Source organism: Corylus avellana, chromosome 2, assembly GCF_965113065.1.
Source record: "Corylus avellana chromosome 2, dhCorAvel1.hap1.2, whole genome shotgun sequence".
Taxonomy (NCBI): domain Eukaryota; kingdom Viridiplantae; phylum Streptophyta; class Magnoliopsida; order Fagales; family Betulaceae; genus Corylus; species Corylus avellana.
In genome coordinates, this window is record NC_142491.1 from 43611521 (window position 1) to 43632248 (window position 20728).

The window sequence follows — 20728 nt, forward strand, 5'->3', positions numbered from 1 at the left end:
TTAACCAAAAATATTTTTGGTTTGACTGAAAAAGCTTATTTAATTTCTGAAAAATGATTTTTATTTTTTAAAACTATAAACCATTTTTCGAGTTTGAGCATCTCATTCTCAAATTGATAGATCTAGTTGTGACATTGTCAGGACCCCGTTAGGACTTCACAGGGTCTCAACCCGAACCCGGTTAGGACCTGATTGGCACCTACTCGGGACCTAGTCAAGACATCATCAGAATCTGATTGGGACCTAGTAGGGACTCGCCAAGAGAGTCAAGAGAGTTGGAATTAGTATAGTAAGAGTTGGATTAATTTATGTTTATGAGTTAGTATTATTAAGTCATGTGAGGCATTTAGGACCGTATCACCATAAATCCGAATCCGACATTCACAGTGGTCCATTCTATGATTCTATCCCATATGACCATCTCCATGATTCGAATAGTTATTTCCAGAACAATAAGCAATTAGATTTCTCTATCAAATTTTGGTTCTTAGCTTTTTTTGCCATTAAAATACGATCATGTAAGGTTATAAAAAAATTATAATACCTAAGCATTTTCCATTTTAATAATCTTGAAATGAGTATTACAGCTTGCGCTAGGTTTACAATTATTAGACATTAATATATATAATAACTAAACAATTTATATTGATAATATTTAATATCAATCTTTTAAATATGATGCCACATGCAAGGGCATTTTATTTTATTTATTTTTGAGTGGGGGCATTTTCCTAAACACGATGACATGCCATTGTCAAGGGTATAGGTGGATCTGAAAAGGCTATGGTTGAAATTTGGTTGAAAACAAACTTATTAGCAGTCTTGGTATAGTGACCTCCATCCCAATTTACTCTGACTGATAAGCGTTCACATGAACCCACGAATATTTGGCTTCCATTCACTGTGATTGTTCCTCCACACCCAACACTAGTGCTATAGTTGTACTTCCCTCCATACCCACAACAAGCAACAAGTGGAAGCTCAAATCCTGCATATATATTTCCAACCAAAATTATAAACTTGAGAATTCTTAACGTCTATTTTTAAAGCACGTGATTTTCACGTAACGCTTACCATATTTGTTTGGTTCACAGAATAGAGAGTACTTTGCAGAGTAGACGTCGACATGTGTAATTGCAACTAAAGTAAGACTAATCCTGAGCTGAACTATGGCCTCCTTCAACTTGTAGTTGAAATATTGAGCAACATAATTATAGGGCTTTGCGCAACCAAAGTTGTCCCTTTCAGCTGTTGGAAAATTGGTCAAGATATAGGGAAGGCAACCAATTGGTCCTGTGTTGTGGATCCAAAATGATCAACCTCCCAAATCATATATTTCCTACATCGATGATGTCAATGTAAAACAAAATCCAGTTACCTCATTATATATATATATATATATATATATATATATATATATATATATATATATATATATATATTTTAATTAAGCCTTAAAAAGTAAATATTTTTCCTATGAGTAATAGATCGGAATTTCCTGTTTGAATTCAAACAGAAAATGAGAGAAAAAGTAAAGGTCCAAAAGTACTGCCAAATAGGTCGATCGGTTCCACACCCCAATAAACCTGAAGACCTAGTTGATCACCCGAAAACCCACATTCCTCTCTTTCTTCCCCTGCCTGAATTCTTTGGAAATCGGACAGGGCAATGGGTAATAGGGGTACCCCAAGGCAGCCCATTATGAATGATTAATCATAGTCTTACTTTACCGTAACATTAGTAGAGAATTTGTTGACTATATCGGGGACAGAAGCATTGACTTCCTCTATAGTCATGTTACTAAAGAATCCTTCACTAAGAACATTCTGGCCGATATCGAATGTTTATAAAGCTTTTGGAAAATATTGACTATGTGACTTTTCAACCCTCAATTTAGTTATGGGCCCATGTCTTGCTTTATTGGTTTATGGGTACTGCCGTGGGAGACTAGCTCTCCAAATCCTTCTCTAAGTTGGAGTGTGTGGGGCTCACGTGGTGTACAAGTCTTTCTTGTAAAAGGCTTTATAGTTTTTGTCTTATATGGAATCCAAGAATGACTTGTATTAGGAGAATTGGAGTGCACCGACTTTGCCCATGTATAAAGCCAAAGTTTTGTGCGTGAATAGGGTGTGCGAAAAACATCAACAGAGCTGCACAAGTGAATTTGTGGGCTGCTGTTTGAGAGGCCTCACAACACTAGCGCCGCAGCCTTGGGTTTTGGATATGGGCAAGACAGTGAGTTTAGGTTCTGTTTTCTTTTTTCTTGGCAACGGAGAATAGCAAGAGAGAAAGAAAAAGAAGCCTTGTGAAGCCGCATAGTGAGAAAGAGAAAAAGAAATAGAGACCAACCGCCATCGTATCCCAGCAAAAGAAGAAGAGTTAGTATTCCTGTCTTTTGTTTTCTCCTTTTTTGAGAATAATCTCTATTGTGTGATAGTGAGATTTGGGTGTATTGGGGTTTTGGGTCTGAGTGATTTTTTTTCTCTACTATATTTTTGTACTCCATCTTTCATAGTGAATTTCTTCGTGATCGCCTCTGCCAGTGAATGTACCTCACATTGAGGGAACCACTTAAATCTTGGTGTTATCTTGTGTGTGATTGCTCTCACTTTATTTAGCCGTAATTGTGATCGTGTGTTTTTTGCACAACAAGTGGTATCAGAGCTTAGGTTCGAGAAATCAAATTGACGGCAAATATGGCGAGTACCAAGTTTGAAGTGGAGAAGTTTAATGGGAAGAATAATTTCTCTCTTTGGCAGAGAAGGATGAAGGATTTGCTGATTCAGCAAGGAGTTCACAAGGCATTATTAGGAAAGGCGAAGAAACCCGAAAAGATGGAGAATGATGTTTGGGAAGAGATGGATGCGAAGGCTGCCAGTGCGATCCGTCTTAATTTGTCAGATGAAGTCATTCACAATGTTATTGATGAAGAAAAGGCAGAATCAATTTGGCAGAAATTGGAGAGTTTGTATATGGCGAAGAATTTGACGAATAAGCTGTACGTGAAGAAGCAGCTATATGGTTTACAGATGGAGGAAAATACAGATCTGCTGGAGCATCTCAACAAGTTCAACATGTTGAATACACAATTGTTGAATTTTGCAGTGAAGATTGGAGAAGAAGATAAAGCGATACTTCTGTTGGCATCGCTTCCCCCTTCTTATGATCACCTGGTTACAACATTGTTATATGGGAAAGAGACTCTGGCGTTTGAAGAGGTAACAGGATCTCTCTTGTCACATGAGACGCGAAGAAAACCTATCAATGATCAGGCTGATGGGCTTGTGGCACGGTTTGAGCCAAAGCGTGGAAAAGATAAGTTTAAGGGGAAGAATGGCAGAGGTAAGCAGTATCGGTCTATGTCACGATCGGCACAGAGTGGAGAATCTTGGTCAGATGCAAAAGATGTGGAGTGCTATTATTGTCATAAGAAAGGGCACTACAGAAAATTTTGCAGGCTAATGAAACAAGATCTTGAAGATAAGAAGAGACAAGGTTCTGGAGATTCAATCAGTGTGGCCGATGGTGAGTCTGATGATAGCGAGGTTAGCGCAGATGTTCTTTCAGTTTCCTCAGGTAAAAATTCTCTCATAGACTCTTGGGTTTTGGATTCTGCTTGTTCATATCATATGTGTCCGAATAGGCAGTGGTTCGACACATTTAAATCCTGTAATGCGGGTACAGTGCTAATGGGCAATGATGCTAGGTGTAAGGCCATTGGACTAGGTACCATAAAAGTCAGGATGTTTGATGGGATTGTCAGGATACTCACTAATGTTAGATATGTTCCCGACCTTAAGAAAAATTTGATCTCATTAGGCACATTAGATTCTTTGGGCTATGGTTATTCAGCCAAAGATGGAGTTATGAAAATAACTAAAGGTGCTATAGTGATAATGAAAGGCAAGAAAATTGGCAATTTGTATAAGTTACTCGGGGATACAGTTACAGGTGGAGCTGCAGTGTCCACCTCAGCAGAACCAAATGATGATAACACAGTTTTGTGGTATATGCGGCTTGGGCATTTAGGCGAGCGTAGTATGTTTGAGCTTCACAAGAGGAATTTGTTAAAAGGTGTGAAGTCATGTAAATTGGGTTTCTGCAAGTACTGTCTATATGGGAAGCAACGAAGAGTCAGCTTTAAGGTGGCATCTTATACTAGCAAAGGTGTTCTCGACTATGTTCACTCAGATGTTTGGGGACCAGTGGCGGTGCCATCAAACGGAGGTGCACATTATTTTGTTAGTTTTATTGATGATTTCTCAAGAAAGGTCTGGGTGTATTTTATGAAGCACAAGTCAGAGGTTTTCACCATCTTCAAGCAGTGGAAGGCGCAGGTGGAAAATCAGACTGGAAGAAGAGTAAAGTATCTGAGATCCGACAATGGGTTAGAGTACAAAGACACTGCATTCTTGGAATTCTGCAAAACAGAAGGCATTACTCGTCACTTCACAGTGAGAGGGACTCCACAGCAAAACGGAGTTGCCGAAAGGATGAACAGAACATTGTTGGAAAAGGCGAGATGTATGAGGTTAAGTGCAGGATTGCCAAAGAGTTTCTGGGCTGAGGCAGTTAATTATGCATGCTTCGTCACCAACCGATCTCCAGCCGCTGGGATTGACTTCAAAATTCCAGAGGAAGTATGGTCAGGTAAACTGGTTGATTATTCTATGTTGAGAATATTTGGTTGTCCGACATACGTTCATGTGCAGAGTGGAGAACGATCAAAGTTAGATTCAAAGTCAAGAAAATGTATTTGTTTTGGTTTGGAATCTGGTGTTAAAGGCTATAGGCTCTGGGATCCAGTCTCAAAGAAGAAGATTGTTAGCAGAGACGTGGTATTTGATGAGGCCTATATGTTAAGAAAGAGTGAGAGTGAAGCATCGACTGAGAGCCAGAAAGGGAAACAGGTCGTGGAGGTGGAGCTTGATGAAAAGTATTCACTCAAGGACATATGTGATGACGAAGAATCGTCAAGAGATTCAGAGCACCGAGAAGAGCCTTATTCTTTAGCAAGAGGCAGAGAGAAACGTGATCGAAAAGCACCGGAGAGGTATGGATTTGAGGACATAGTTTCCTTTGCTCTAACAGCTGGTAGTGGAGTCTCATCGTCTGTTCAGAATGGCATGTCGACAGAGGTGGAGTTACTACAGAAAGGTAAAGCTTGGGAATCGACATAATTGCTCAAGGCAAAGAAGGCTAAAGGGTGCAGATGCGTCTACAGAAAGAAAGAGCCAACAGAGAAAGTTGTGTGGCTAAGAGGACTGGCAGAGAAGCATGGTAGTCTGTCTAAACCAGGTCCTATGCTCAAGTTCAAGAAGTGCTTGGACTTGAGTGTCACTTGTGGATTGTGATAGCCCTTAGGGGCTTGGGCGGAGGCATCAGAAGGAGATTCGTTTTATTGCGACTTGATGGGTTTCAAGTTAAGGTGGAGATTATTGACTATGTGACTTTTCAACCCTCAATTTAGTTATGGGCCCATGTCTTGCTTTATTGGTTTATGGGTACTGCCGTGGGAGACTAGCTCTCCAAATCCTTCTCTAAGTTGGAGTGTGTGGGGCTCACGTGGTGTACAAGTCTTTCTTGTAAAAGGCTTTATAGTTTTTGTCTTATATGGAATCCAAGAATGACTTGTATTAGGAGAATTGGAGTGCACCGACTTTGCCCATGTATAAAGCCAAAGTTTTGTGCGTGAATAGGGTGTGCGAAAAACATCAACAGAGCTGCACAAGTGAATTTGTGGGCTGCTGTTTGAGAGGCCTCACAACACTAGCGCCGCAGCCTTGGAATTTTGGATGTGGGCAAGACAGTGAGTTTAGGTTCTGTTTTCTTTTTTCTTGGCAACGGAGAATAGCAAGAGAGAAAGAAAAAGAAGCCTTGTGAAGCCGCATAGTGAGAAAGAGAAAAAGAAATAGAGACCAACCGCCATCGTATCCCAGCAAAAGAAGAAGAGTTAGTATTCCTGTCTTTTGTTTTCTCCCTTTTTGAGAATAATCTCTATTGTGTGATAGTGAGATTTGGGTGTATTGGGGTTTTGGGTCTGAGTGATTTTTTTTCTCTACTATATTTTTGTACTCCATCTTTCATAGTGAATTTCTTCGTGATCGCCTCTGCCAGTGGATGTACCTCACATTGAGGGAACCACTTAAATCTTGGTGTTATCTTGTGTGTGATTGCTCTCACTTTATTTAGCCGTAATTGTGATCGTGTGTTTTTTGCACAACAGAAAATATTCACTCTCGGGCATTAAATTTGCATATATTCATCCTGCCAGAAAAACAAAGGCCATGCTTAATGCGGAAAGGTAGTTGATAATATACATGTTTATATATAAGCACCCTCAACAACCCTCAACAACTAAATTGATAAAGTTTTTCTCCAAAATTTTCTTATCTAATTTATTAAATTAATGCGTTCAAAATTTATGTGATTCTTACATGCGTTTTTAAGCATTTTTAAAAAGAGTAATGACAACAATTGCATTTTTATCGCATAACTATCATATAATGCTGACATATTAGTCCTAACCAACCCTTGAATTTTTCTTTTTTTTAACAATGACTGATCCAAAGGTTAATTATGACTGTTGCATCAACATGTTTTATTACTCATGCTAGAGACATACTTTTATCTTACTATTATCTCACCCTGTTGGATCAATCCTTGTTTTAAAAATAAAAAACCATTGACTAATTAGCACTACCACGTCATCACAATAGCTGATGAATACCATCCTATCAACATATTAAAATACAAGTAAAATAAGGGTGTAATATATAATATTACTCAAATAGAATCGGAGAAAATTCCTTCAATCTAGTATGGAGAAAGTAGGGTGAGGATAGAACTAATTTACCTTTTTTCCCTTATAGTTTGTGATTTGGATTTGAACTGCACAAATTGTGAGTGTTGGATGTTGAGATAGAATGGACTAAATCCACCTCCGGGTATAATTCTTTCCGGCAACCTAATTGTGGAGGCAGCCGTAGCAAAATTTGCACCGTACTTAAAGTTGGTCTCTAGAGAATCAAGATATGTGCTCAGATACAGGAGACCAACACCTTTTGCTGTAACCACACAATCAAGGTCGAAGGGTTACATCTATGTAATTTAATAATGTAAGGAAATGAGAATTATTCATCAAAAAAAAAAAAAAAAAAAAGAAGAAACTAATTTGAGGCCCCAATAACTAAGAGGGTAGGCCAAGTGATAAGGAGACAATAGGTCTAGACTGCAAGATTTGTCCCTTTTGACAGTGCTTGCTTCAATGGCAGGCACGAGAGATGAGCCAATGTTATTTTAGCATGGCCCAGGCCCTTAATAACGGAGGTTCATATATAGCTCACTATGAAACCCCTAGAAAATTGTGACCGTACACCACTACCAGCTACTAGGTTAATCTCTTGAAGGAGGGCTAAGATTAAATGGTAGTCTTAGTCTATCATACGCCATAAATCTAGTAGAAAGTAGCAGCTGTGAGAGAGTATAATGGAAAGAAGAAAGAAAGCAACACAATTCAACTCAATAAATTAAACTTGAAGGGAAGGTTCAGTTTTCTACAAGTACATTAATGGTTCCGTTTGTTAATGTGTTTTATTTTTTTAAAGAAGAAAAGTGTTTCGATTTAGCATAAAAGTAAAAATAGTTTTAAATATTTTGTATTTAAAGTTGTTAATTAATGTTTTTATTTTAGAAAGAGAAAACGGGTAAAACAAAAAAAAACCAAAAAAAAAAAAGAAAAAGGAAAAAGCTAATTTTAACAAACAAACTTTTTTTTTTTTTTTGGTAAAGTCCACATACCCCCTTCAAACTACCACCCAATTGACAATGTTCTCCCCAAACTTTCAATTGTGACAATGTCCTCTCCAAACTACCCAAACATTGACAATGTCCCCACAAGACTAGCAATAAGACAAAAATGCCCCTATAGATTTCTCAATAAGACAAAAATACCCCTATAATTTTTTTTTTAAAAAAAAATTAAACTGAAATTTTTATTAAAAAAAAACTATTTTTTTATTTAGTTTAAAAAAACAAAAAAATTTCATTTTATTAAACAAAAATTTTATTTTTTTAAACGTAAATTTTTATTTAAATAAAATTATAAAACAAAAAAAAAAAAACGAAAATTTTCAATTTTTATAAAAAAAAAAAATCGAAATTTTAAAAATTTTTTTCTTATAAAATTGATTTAAAAAAAATAAAAAAATTGGGCCAACGTTTGGATTTTTTTTTTTTTTTGTTAGTTTTAGGTTTTTTCTAGAAGTTTTAGTTTTTTTTTTAATTTTACTAAAGGTAATTTCGTCATTGGGGGAACATTGACAATTTTTGGTAATTTGAAAAAGACATTATCAATTAAGTAATAGCTTGAGGAGATTATGTAGACTTTTTTTTTTTTTTTTTTGCCATTGCTTTTATTGGGTTGAAATCATGTCATGTGGAAAAGATTGCAACAGTGTCCCACAAGCACAGTGGAAAAGATTGTACTTGATTAGTTTTTTGACCCAAAGGATCCTGTTAAAATCCCTGCAACAGTCTCCAATAAGAAAAAAATTGTTGTATCTGAGGATTTTTCTTTCATCTCAAGGGCCTTCTAAAATATTTGAGGCCATGTTTGGCAAAGGTCTACAAATCTCATTTTAAAAAAATAAAATAAAATAAATAATTTTTCAACATTTTTATTTTTTATACCATATTAATAAATTTTTATTGCTATTTAAACAAAAAAAAAAAAAAAAAATTTCATACAAAAAATTCAAAACTTCTATCTACTTTATATCACATCAATCACCTCCAAATTAAAAACCCTATACATGTCCATTACCCATTAAGGCCCAATTGTCTTATAAACCGAAATTGATTAAAAAAATAAAGGGGAAAGTCCACATACCCCCATCAAACTACCACCCAATTGACAATGTCCCCCCCAAACTTTAAATTGCGACAATGTACCCCTCAAACTACCAAAACATTGTCAATGTCCCCCTTATTGACGAAACTACCCTTAGTAAAATAAAATAAAATAAAAAATCTTTTTATTAGAAAAAAAAATTAAAAAATTTTCATTTTTTTTTTGAATAAAAATTGAAAAATTTTCGTTTGTTTTTTTTGTTTTTTTAAAAAAATGTTTTCTTTTATAATTTTTAAATAAAATTTCCGTTTAAAAAAAAATAAAATATTTTTCGTTTAAAAAAAAATAAAATTTTCGTTTTTTTAAAACATATTTTAAAAAAATCTAAAAAAATAAAAATTGATTTTTTTTTAAAAAAATAAAAATTTCGGTTTAAAAACTAAAATTTTCGTTTTAATTTTTTTTTGAATTTTAGGGGTATTTTTGTCATATTGATAAATATATAGGGGCATTTTGATCTTTTTGCTAGCTTTAGGAGGAATATTGACAATATTTTGGTAGTTTGGGGGGTACATTGTCGCAATTAAAAGTTTGGGGGGGACATTGTCAATTGGGTGGTAGTTTGAGGGGGGTATGTGGACTTTACCCAAAACCACAGGGACCTCCTGTGATAAACCACAGGGACCTCCTGTGATAAAAATGAAACCTCAGGGGGGAAAAAATAAAGTTGCTAAACCCTAGGGGGTTTTGAGGTATTTAACCCTATTTAAAAATTGGCAATGTACCCCCCTAATGTTTCAAAAATTTTCAATTCAGACCCTCCGTTACTAATTTCAGTCTAATTTGACAAAAATTATCCCACGTGCGTCTCATGTGAGATTTTGATGCCATCTATTCTAATTTTGCCCTTACTAAATCTATAAAATTATGTAATTACCCACATTAAAACCTATTAAATTGAGGGTAATTATGTAATTTCATAGATTTTAATGAGGGCTAAATTGGAATAGAGAGCATCAAAATCCCATGTGAGACGCACGTGAGATTATTTCTGTCAAATTAGACTAAAATTAGTAATGGAGGATTTGAATTGAAGATTTTTGACACATTAGGGAGATACATTGTTAAACATTAGGTTTCGAATTGAAAATTTTCTGAAAATTAGGGGGGTAAAGTGAATTTAACCCTAAAAAATAATAATAACACCTACCTGAAAGCATGGTCAATACAACTTTTTCCACTTCAAATTTTAAAGGAGTATTATTAGAGATATTATAGCTTTTATGGTAGTCCATGTAACGCTTACCACTTCAACCATTAAACAATTAAATTTATCTATCAAATTTTGTTCTTTAATTTTTTTCACCATTAAGATATTGTCACGTAAATTTATAAAAAAATTATAGTACTCCAAGCATTTTCTATATTAATAATCTTGGAACGAGTATTAATATACTGTGTGCTTGGTTTACAATTATTACACATTAATATATATATATATATATATATATATATATATATATATATATATATGAATCTTTCAAATATATGCCACATACAAGGGCATTTTATTAAGCATGATGACATGCCATTTTCAAGGGTACGGGTGGATCTGAAAATGCTCCAGTTGAAATTTGATCAAAAATAAACTTATTTGCGGCCTCGGTGTAGTGAGCTCCATCCCAATTTACTCTGACTGAGGGGCGTTCACATGAACCCACGAATATTTGGCTTCCATTTACTGTAAATGTTCCTGCACACCCAACACTACTGCTATAGTTGTATTTCCCTCCATACCCACAACAAGCAACAAGTGGAAGCTCCAATCCTGCATATTTTCAACCAAAATTATACACTTGAAAATTATTCTTACATACATTAACGTTTATTTTTAGAGCATGTGATTCACACGTAACGCTTACCATGTTTGTTTGGTTCACTGAATAGAGAGTACTTGACGGAGTAGACGTCTACATGTGTAATTGCAGCTAAAGGAAGATCGATCCTGAGCTGAACTATGGCCTCCTTCAACTTGTAGTTGAAATATTGAGCCACATCATTATAGGGCTTTGCGCAACCATGTCTGTCCCTTTGAGCTGATAGAAAATTGGCCAAAATATAGGGAAGGCAACCAATTGGTCCTGTGTTGTGGATCCAAAATGATCTACCTCCCAAATCATATATCGCCTATATCATCATAAAACAAAACCTAGTTATCTCATCATTTTATATTTTACTTCTTAATTATTAAGCCTTAAAAATAAAAAGTAAATATTTTTCCTAGGATTAATAGGTCGGGATTTTCAGGTTGAATTTAGAGAGAAAATTAGAGAAAAGGTAAAGGTCCAAGAATACAATCCGAGTAGGTCGGTCCCACACCCCAAAAAACCTGAAGATCCGTACTCGAACACCTGAGAACCCGCATTCCTCTTTTTCTTCCCCTGCCTGAATTCTTTGAAAATCCGACAGGGAAATGAGTAATAGGGCTAGCCTAAGCCAACCCATTATGAATGATTAATCATAGTCTTAATTTACCTTAACATTAGTAGAGAACTTGTTGACTATATCGGGGACAGAAGCATTGACTTCCTCTATAGTCATGTTGCTACGGAATCCCTCACCAAGATCATTCTGACCGATATCGAATGTGTATAAAGCTTTTGGAAAATAATCCCTCTTGGGCATTAAATTTGCATATATTCCTCCCGCAAGAAAAACAAAGGTAGTTGATAATATCGATATCTACAATTAAGCACCCCCAATCTAAACAAATAAATACTAATTTATTAAATTGAATTTGAGAAAGTTTACCCTTTTGCCTTGTTATTTGTGATCTGATCTTGAACTGCACAAATTGTAAGTATTGGACGTCTAAGTAGAAGGGACTATATCCACCTCCGGCTGGCATAATTATTTCCGGTAGCCTGATTGTGGAGGCAGCCGTGGCAAAATTTGCACCGTGCTTAAAGTTGGTCCCCAGAGAATCAAGATATACACTCAGATACGGGAGACCAACACTCTTTGCTGTAACCACACAATCAAGGTCGAAGGTTTACATCTATGTAGTTTAATAATGTAAGGAAAATGAGAATTATTCATCCAAAAGAAGAAAGAAAAAAAAAAAGAAATTAATTTGAGGCCTCAATAAATTAAGAGGGTAGGCCAAGTGATGAGAAGAAAGAGACAATAGGTCTAGACTGCAAGATTTGTCCCTTTTCACAGTGCTTGCTTCAATGGCAGGCAAAAGAGATGAGCCAATTTTATTTTATCATGGCCCAGGCCCTTAATAACGGAGGTTGATAATCATAGCTCACTATGAAACGCTAGAAAATTGTGACCGTACACCACTACCAGCTACTAGCTAGGTTAATCTCTTGAAGGAGGGCTAAGATTAAATGGTAGTCTTAGTCTATCATACGCCATAAATCAAGTAGAAAGTAGCAGCTGTGAGAGAGAATATAATGGAAAGAAGAAAGAAAGCAACACAATTCAACTCAATAAAACTTGAAGGGAAGGTTCAGTTTTCTACAAGTACATTAACGGTTCCGTTTTCTAATTCAATCTATCTACTGTGTTCTATTTCTGCAATATTTTACAGACCAAAAAACAGCATTTAGTTTCTACCATTTTCACACTGAAATCGGTAGCTGGAAGACCCCACTGAGCATTAGCAAATTAATGAGGAAAGTAGTCTATATATATATATATATATATATATATATATATATATATATATATGGTAACAGTCAAGGTTAGACATATAACATACCCATGAAATCGATAATGAGCCGGCCATCTGAGAACCTTCCAGCAGGCATGTGAACAAAGGTCTCCCCATAAGGAGGTGTCGGTGTTAATAAGGCAGCAGCAGCTAAACCACCGGTATCAGAATTTGAGTCTCCAAAGTTGAAGATTGCCGGAAAGGTACAATTTTCCAGAGCAAACACTGGGTTAAGTGTGGAAGCATACAATAAAATGATGCAAAAGCAAGAGACAGAAATTGTGAAGTAGTTGAGAATGATAGGAGTCTCCATATTTGTAGACACAAAGCGAAAGAGATATTGCAAATGGTAAGGAAACCACGAAGGGAGTACTCTTTGATGTTTGGGATGGAAGGAAAGCTGGACATCTTATCATATATATATATATATATATATACACAAAAGCATATATCTAGAAAGATTGTTTGTTGTCAAAGGATGCTTAATTTCCCATTCATGCATCTTTGAAAAGTACGTGATAAGCTTACGTGGAAAAATGTACCACTGATGTGTACTAGTCAATTTGACTAGTTTAAATTCTTGAGAAGTAATATTGTTAAAATTATTGCAGCTTTTATTGACAAATATGATGTCGGAGCTAATAATTTGATAAATTATTAAGCATTTTCAGCCTTCATCCTTCACGTGTCTATAAGAAGAGCTTAACTCACACATCAAATTTGTAAGATAATAATTATAATAATTAAAATGTGTAAGTTTTAACTCACACATCAAATTTGTAAGATAATAATTATAATAATTATAATAATTAAAATGTGTGAGCTTAACTCACACATTTTAATTTTTTTCTTCCACTTTTGCCCTCACTTCAAATCAAGAAAATGACGCTTATACCTTTTAAACATATTAACTTTATTTGTTTGAAGTGAGGGCAAAAGTGGAAGAAAAAAATTTAAAATGGCACATGACTTACACATGACCGTTGACCGTCAATTTTAACCCTTTTAACTGACAGAATTTGGCTTTTTGTCATACGATGGTAGTTTGATGGGATTAGGTGTCATAGTTGATAATTCATAGGGGAAAAGTGCCAAGACGCTGTAGTTCATGAGGGCAAAAGGTAATTACCCCGAAAATTTTTCTTTCATCTCAAGGGCCTGTTACAATATTTGAGGCCTTGTTTGGCGGCTTACAAATCTCATTTTTTAAAAATAAAATAAAATAATTTTTCATCATTTTTGTTTTTTATACCATATTAATAATTTTTTATTGTTATTTAAATAAAAAAAATCACAATAAAACAAAATTTTTTCATACAAAAAATTTAAAACTTCTACCTACTTTATATCACATCAATCACCTCAAATCAAAAATCATATACATGTCCATTACCCAACAAGGCCCAATTGTCTTATAAACCGTAATTGATTAGAAAAAATAAATTTAATTATTTAATTATGATTTTAGCAAAATCCAAGCACCTACCTGCCATCCATGCTCTTGTCCTCTTTGTAATTCAAATTTAGGGACTTCGAAGCATTTGTTTTTTGGCTTATTGGGTTTACCTCAAAAGACCTTATATCATTTACAAAGAACATGCTCTATATAAACAAATCTATTTTTCCACACCCAAGCGATATGGGACGCTACAGACTCCATCTTGCAATCTCCTTCCCTTGTTTTCTTTATTGCTCAGAAAAATAAAAAATAATAATAACACCTACCTAAAAGCATGGTCAATAAAACTTTTTCTTCAAATTTTAATGGAGTACTATTAGAGATATTATAGCTTTTATGGTAGTCTTTGTGACGCTTACCACTTCAACCATTAAACAATTAAATTTATTTATTAAATTTTGTTCCTAAATTTTTTCCCCATTAAGATATTGTCACGTAAATTTGTAAAAAAATTGTAGTACTCCAAGCATTTTCATATTAATAATCTTGGAACGAGTATTAAGATAGCGTTTGCTTAGTTTACAATTATTACACATTAATATATATAATGATAAAACACTTTAAATTGACAAGATTTAACATGAATCTTTCAAATATATGCCATATACAAGGGCATTTTACTAAACACGATGACATGCCATTTTCAAGGGTATGGGTGGATCTGAAAAAGGCTCCAGTTGAAATTTTGTCGTAAACAAACTTATTTGCAGCCTCGGTGTAGTGAATTCCATCCCAATTTACTCTGACTGAGGGGCGTTCACATGAACCCACAAATATTTGGCTTCCATTTACTGTAATTGTTCCTCCACACCCAACACTACTGCTATAGTTGTACTTCCCTCCATACCCACAACAAGCAACAAGCGGAAGCTCAAATCCTGCATTTTTTCAACCAAAATTATACACTTGAAAATTCCTACGTGCATTAACGTTTATTTTTAGAGCATGTGATTCTCATGTAACGCTTACCATGTTTGTTTGATTCGCTGAATAGAGAATACTTGGCAGAGTAGACGTCTACATGTGTAATTGCAGCTAAAGGAAGATCGATCCTCAGCTGAACTACGACTTCCTTCAACTTGTAGTTGAAATATTGAGCCACATCATTATAGGGCTTTGCGCAACCATGGCTGTCCCTTTGAGCTGATAGAAAATTGGCCAAAATATAGGGAAGGCAACCAATTGGTCCAGTGTTGTGGATCCAAAATGATCTACCTCCCAAATCATATATTGCCTACGTCATCATAAAACAAAACCCAGTTACCTCATTGAAAATATTATTTCTTAATTAAGTCTTAAAAAGTAAATATATTTCCTAGGAGTAATAGGTCGGGATTTTTGGCTTGAATTCTAAATAATTCGAACACAAAATGAGAAAAAAGGTAAGGGTCCAAGAGTGTCCCAGTAGGTTAGCTCCACACCCTATAAAACCTCAAGACGTACTCGAATGCCCGAGAACCCGCATTCCTGATCTCTTTCTTCCCCTGCCTGAATTCTTTGCAAATCGGACAGGGAAATGATCATGAATAATAGGGGTAGCCCAAGGCAGCCCATTATGAATGATTAATCATAGTCTTGATTTACCTTAACATTAGTAGAGAAGTTGTTGACTATATCGGGGACAGAAGCATTGACTTCCTCTATAGTCATGTTACCGAAGAATCCTTCACCAAGATCATTCTGACCGATATCGAATGTGTATAAAGCTTTTGGAAAATAATCCTTCTTGGGCATTAAATTTGCATATATTCCTCCTGCAAGAAAAACAAAGGCCATGCTTAATGCAGAAAGGTAGTTGATCATAATATAGATGTTTAACATAGTAAAATACAAGCGAAATAAGGGTGTAATATATAACATTACTCAAACAGAACCAGCGAAAATTCCTTCAATCTTAAATAATATTACAAAAAAGTGGGGGTAAGGGTATAAGTAATGTACCTTTTTCCCTTATAGTTTGTGATCTGGATTTGAACTGCACAAATTGTGAGTATTGGATGTTGAGATAGAAGGGACTAAATCCACCTCCGGGTATAATTTGTGCCGGCAATCTGATTGTGGAGGCAGCCGTGGCAAAATTTGCACCGTGCTTAAAGTTGGTCCCCAGAGAATCAAGATATGCACTCAGATACGGGAGACCAACACTCTTTGCTGTAACCACACAATCAAGATTGAAGGGTTACATCTATATATGTAATTTAATAATGTAAGGAAATGGGAATTATGCATCCGAAAAAGGAAAAAAAGAGAATTAATTTGAGGCCACAATAAATTAAGAGGGTAGGCCAAGTGATGAGAAGGATGAGACAATAGGTCTACACTGCAAGATTTGTCCCTTTTGACAGTGCTTGCTTCAATGGTGAGCAAGAGAGATGAGCCAATGTTATTTTAACATGGCCCAGGGCCCAGGCCCTTAAATAACGAAGGTTCATAGCTCACTATGAAACCCTAGAAAATTGTGACCCTACACCACTACCAGCTACTAGCTTAATCTCTTGAAGAAGGGCTAAGATTAAATGTTAGTCTTAGTCTATCATACTCTATAAATCTAGTAGAAAATGGCAGCTATGAGAGAGAATATAATGGAAAGAAGAAAAAAATCAACACAATTCAACTCAATATATAAAACTTGAAGGGGAGGTTCAGTTTAATGTGTTTTATTTTTTTTAAAAGAAAAAAGTGTTTTGATTTGGCATAAAAGTAAAAACAGTTTTAAATATTTTGTATTTCAAGTAGTTTATTAATGTTTTTATTTTAAAACAAGAAAACAGTTAATTAGAAAAAGTTTTTAACAAACAAACCCCACCCCCCCCCCCCCCCCCCCCCTTTTTTTTTTTTTGTTATTTCTACTAAGCTACAGCTTCACTGACCAATCTTTTTTCATCAGCCGCACAAAAGATAAAGAAAAACTTTTCTTCACATGAAGAAACCCTTGACAAGGCTCTTTCCTACCCAGAAGGGATATATATATATATATATATATATAAGGTTTGGATTTGACAAGAAGTGGAAAAAAGCAATGGGTTTGGAGTTTGGTACCCCATGGATCCTAATGGTTTTTTGTTTTCTTCTGGGGTTACTGCTCTTAGACAGTTTTCTGCAGGATAGCCCGTGAATATGCTGACCTGGATATTATGCTTTTCCATCATGAATTCATGTTTATATGAAGGACAAATGGCTAAATATCAATGAGATAGAAAATGAGTGTATCTGATGGGCCTACTAATTCAATCTATCTACTGTGTTCTATTTCTGCAATATTTTACAGACCAAAAAACAGCCTTTAATTTCTACCATTAATGAGGAAAGTAGTCTATATATATATATATGGTAACGGTCAAGGTTAGACATATAACATACCCATGAAATCGATAATGAGCCGGCCATCTGAGAACCTTCCAGCAGGCATGTGAAAAAAGGTCTCCCCATAAGGGGGTGTCGGTGTTATTAAGGCAGCAGCTAATCCACCGGTATCAGAATTTGAGTCTCCAAGGTTGAAGATTGCCGGAAAGGTACAATTTTCCAGAGCAAACACAGGGTTCAGTGTGGAAGCATACAATAAAATCATGCAAAAGCAAGAGACAGAAATTGTGAAGTAGTTGAGAATGATAGGAGACTCCATATTTGGAGAAACAAAGCGAGAGATGCAAATGGAAAGGAAACCAAGAAGGGAGCTTGATGTTTGGAATGGAAGGAAAGCTGGACATCTTATCATATATATACAAGAGCATAGATCTAGAAAGATTGTTGGTTGTCAAAGGTTGTTTAATTTCCCATTCATCTTTAAGATGTAGTGATAAGCTTACGAGGAAAAAATGTTCCACAATTTGACTAGTTTAAATTCTTGAAAAGTATTGTTAGAATTATTGTAGCTTTTATTGACAAATATGATCTCGGAAAATTATAAAGCATTTTCACCCTTCATCCTTCACGTGTCTATAAGAAGGGCAATTCTCACATACATAAAATTTGTGAGAGAATTATAATAAAAGGTGTAGTAATTCGTATGGCCTTTACAAAATAACTTACTTGGGTCAATATTCATGTCCGTTTCTACATCTTATATATGGTTCAGAATCTATCTTTTTTAAGTCTTCGTCTTTGATGGCTATCTTTCAAAGCTTGATCAATTAATTGTCTTGGCTTATTATTAGAATTTTGCCACTTACCCTACACGTTGAGTTGGAACTTGTTAAAATAATGATTAAGTGATTAAATTTATCTTTTTCTATTAACTTAAGCATTTCGGATAAGTGGTAATTTAACATAGTATCAGGGCAAATGCCCTAAGTTCTAACATCGACTCTGTCAAATGACCCTTCATTTAAATTAAATATTTCACGTGTTGGGCCCCACCTATTAAAAAGGAGTTTGAGCTCACACGTGAGATGGAGTGTTACAGTAATGATTAAGAAATTGTGAGCTTATCAAATTTTGATTCTTAACTTGTTTCACTATTAAGATACCAAGAAGAACTTCAAGAGGAGGGAAGATCCCTCATCCCCTTTCACAGTAGCAGTGCTCGGTGTCTTTTTTGTAGGCTCCTTCGGTCTCTATTTCTGGTGAGTTGCTATAGATATAGTTTGTAGATCTAGATCTAGTCTCTTCAACCTTAGATCTGATCGTCTTCTTCGTCCAAGGCGTGTCTTCCAAAAGGATGTCTACGATGCCGTGCTCCTCCGCTGCTTGTGGGGTTTTTGTTTTTTGCTTTTTTTTTTGTTTGTCCTGACCTTCAGGTTAATGATGGATTTGTTGTCTGGGCCTTCGGGTTGAGAATGAAGTAGATCTGTGTGGGGGCTTAACTCTCACGGCCGAATTTTTAGTATCTAGTTTTTTTTTTTTTTTTTTTTTTTTGTATTTGGGCTATTCATGTCTTAGATCTAGTCTGTGTGAAGCATATCTGTTCCCTTAAATGTAATTGTACATGGGTTAGCGGAGTTTAAAGTCATTTTTATGACTTTGTAACCTTCATAGCTTTTGGCTATGATTTTTCAGAGCTATATGCTCAGTAATGTAATACCTTTATGTTCGTGAAATTTCATCAATGTAAGTTTCATATTTTTCAAAAAAAAAAAAAAAAAAAAAGATACGATCACGTAAGTTTATAAAAAATTTATAGTACCCTAGCCATTTTCCATTTTAATAATCTTGAAATGAGTATTACAACTTGCACTAAGTTTACAATTATTAGACATTAATATATATAATAACTAAACACTTTATATTGATAATATTTAACATCAATCTTTCAAATATGATGCAACATGCGAGGGCATTTTATTTTATTTATTTTTGAGCGGGGCCATTTTACTAAACAAGATGACATGCCATTGTCAAGGGTATGGGTGGATCTGAAAACACTCTGGTTGAAATTTGGTCAAAAACAAACTTGTTAGTGGCCTCGGTGTAGTGAATTTCATCCCAATTTATTCTGACTGAGGGGCGTTCACATGAACCCACGAATATTTGGCTTCCATTCACTGTAATTGTTCCTCCACACCCAACACTAGTGTTATAGTTGTACTTCCCTCCATACCCACAACAAGCAACAAGTGGAAACTCAAATCCTGCATATTTCCAACCAAAATTATTTACTTAGGGAATTCTTACGTGCATTAACGTCTATTTTCAGAGCACGTGATTCTCATGTAGCACTTACCATGTTTGTTTGGTTCACGGAATAGAGAGTACTTGGTAGGGTAGACATCTACAAGTGTAATTGCAGCTAAAGAAAGATTGATCCTGAGCTAAACTATGGCCTCCTTCAACTTGTAGTTGAAATATTGAGCTACATCATTATAAGGCTTTGCGCAACCATAGTTGTCTCTTTGACCTGTTGGAAAATTGGTCAAGGTATAGGGAAGGCAACCAATTGGTCCTGTATTGTGGATTCAAAATGATCTACCTCCCAAATCATATATTGCCTGTATCATCTTAAAACAAAACCCAGTTACCTCATTTTAAATATTATTTCTTAATTAAGCCTTAAAAAGTAAATATTTTTCCTAGGAGTAATAGGTAGGGATTTTCAACTTGAATTCTAGAAAATTCAAACAGAAAATGAGAGAGAAGGTAAAGGTCCAAGAGTACTGTTTGAGTAGGTCGGTCCCACACCCCAAGAAACCTGAAGACCTACTCGAACACCCCAAAACCCGCATTCCTCTCTTTCTTCCCCAGCTTGAATTCTTTGGAAATCGGACAGGGAAATGAGTAATAGGGCTATCCTATTATGAATGATTAATCATATATAGTCGTAATTAAAACTCTCTTATTCTCTGAGTTCTATAAGGCACAACAAAGTGAGAAAACCCTAATGAAATGTGTGACTTCTAATTTTTCTCCCCCTTTCACTATGTGGCAGCGTGCTCCTTATATAAGGTGTATACCCGGCCAATCAACTTCTCCTTGATTGAGAAGTAAAGGACAAAACAAAACCTACTGGAGGAGGAGAAGTAAGTCGGCTACTTCTCCTACTAGGATAAGTAGTCCAACGGATGGGCCCCATTCAAGTCATACACCAACAAGAGTAAAGATCTTAAGTTCGAATATTGACTTCATCAAATTACTCAAATTTAAATTAAATATTTCACGTGTTGGGCATCACCTATTAAAATGAAATTTGAACCCACACATGAAGAGTGTTAAAGTAATGATCAAGTGATTAAATTTATTTTTTCCTATCAACTTAAACTTTTGA

The 20728-nt window shown here is 35.3% G+C and overlaps 1 protein-coding gene and 2 pseudogenes across 2 annotated transcripts; all 3 read right to left on the reverse strand.

The window, feature by feature from the left end:
- Positions 1-731: 731 nt before the first annotated feature.
- On the reverse strand, positions 732-10146 carry LOC132168735 (esterase-like; annotated as a pseudogene).
- Positions 10147-10311: 165 nt separating this feature from the next.
- On the reverse strand, positions 10312-12885 carry LOC132166888 (esterase). The gene is made up of 5 exons (XM_088513847.1): positions 12621-12885; positions 11662-11875; positions 11387-11555; positions 10774-11038; positions 10312-10679 (listed from the first exon to the last, which is right to left on the reverse strand). Exons 1-5 carry the CDS (start codon positions 12883-12885, stop codon positions 10423-10425), a joined length of 1170 nt encoding a protein of 389 aa, XP_088369973.1. The 3' UTR covers positions 10312-10422.
- Positions 12886-14567: 1682 nt separating this feature from the next.
- LOC132167055 (esterase-like) lies at positions 14568-17853 on the reverse strand (annotated as a pseudogene). Its single transcript, XR_015911541.1, has 5 exons — positions 17392-17853; positions 15973-16182; positions 15616-15785; positions 15001-15265; positions 14568-14909 (listed from the first exon to the last, which is right to left on the reverse strand). The product of XR_015911541.1 is annotated as an esterase-like (transcript).
- Positions 17854-20728: the final 2875 nt, after the last annotated feature.

Bases quoted from the DNA above. Each gene is read 5' to 3' on its own strand.
- LOC132166888 (XM_088513847.1), bottom strand. From the start codon at position 12,885: ATGGAGACTCCTATCATTCTCAACTACTTCACAATTTCTGTCTCTTGC. The intron at 11,039-11,386 runs GTAAATTAAGAC...ATGATGATATAG, and splicing joins AGTTCTCTACTAATGTTAAG to GCGATATATGATTTGGGAGG. The intron at 10,680-10,773 runs GTAAGCGTTACG...GAAAATATGCAG, and splicing joins CAGTGAACCAAACAAACATG to GATTGGAGCTTCCACTTGTT.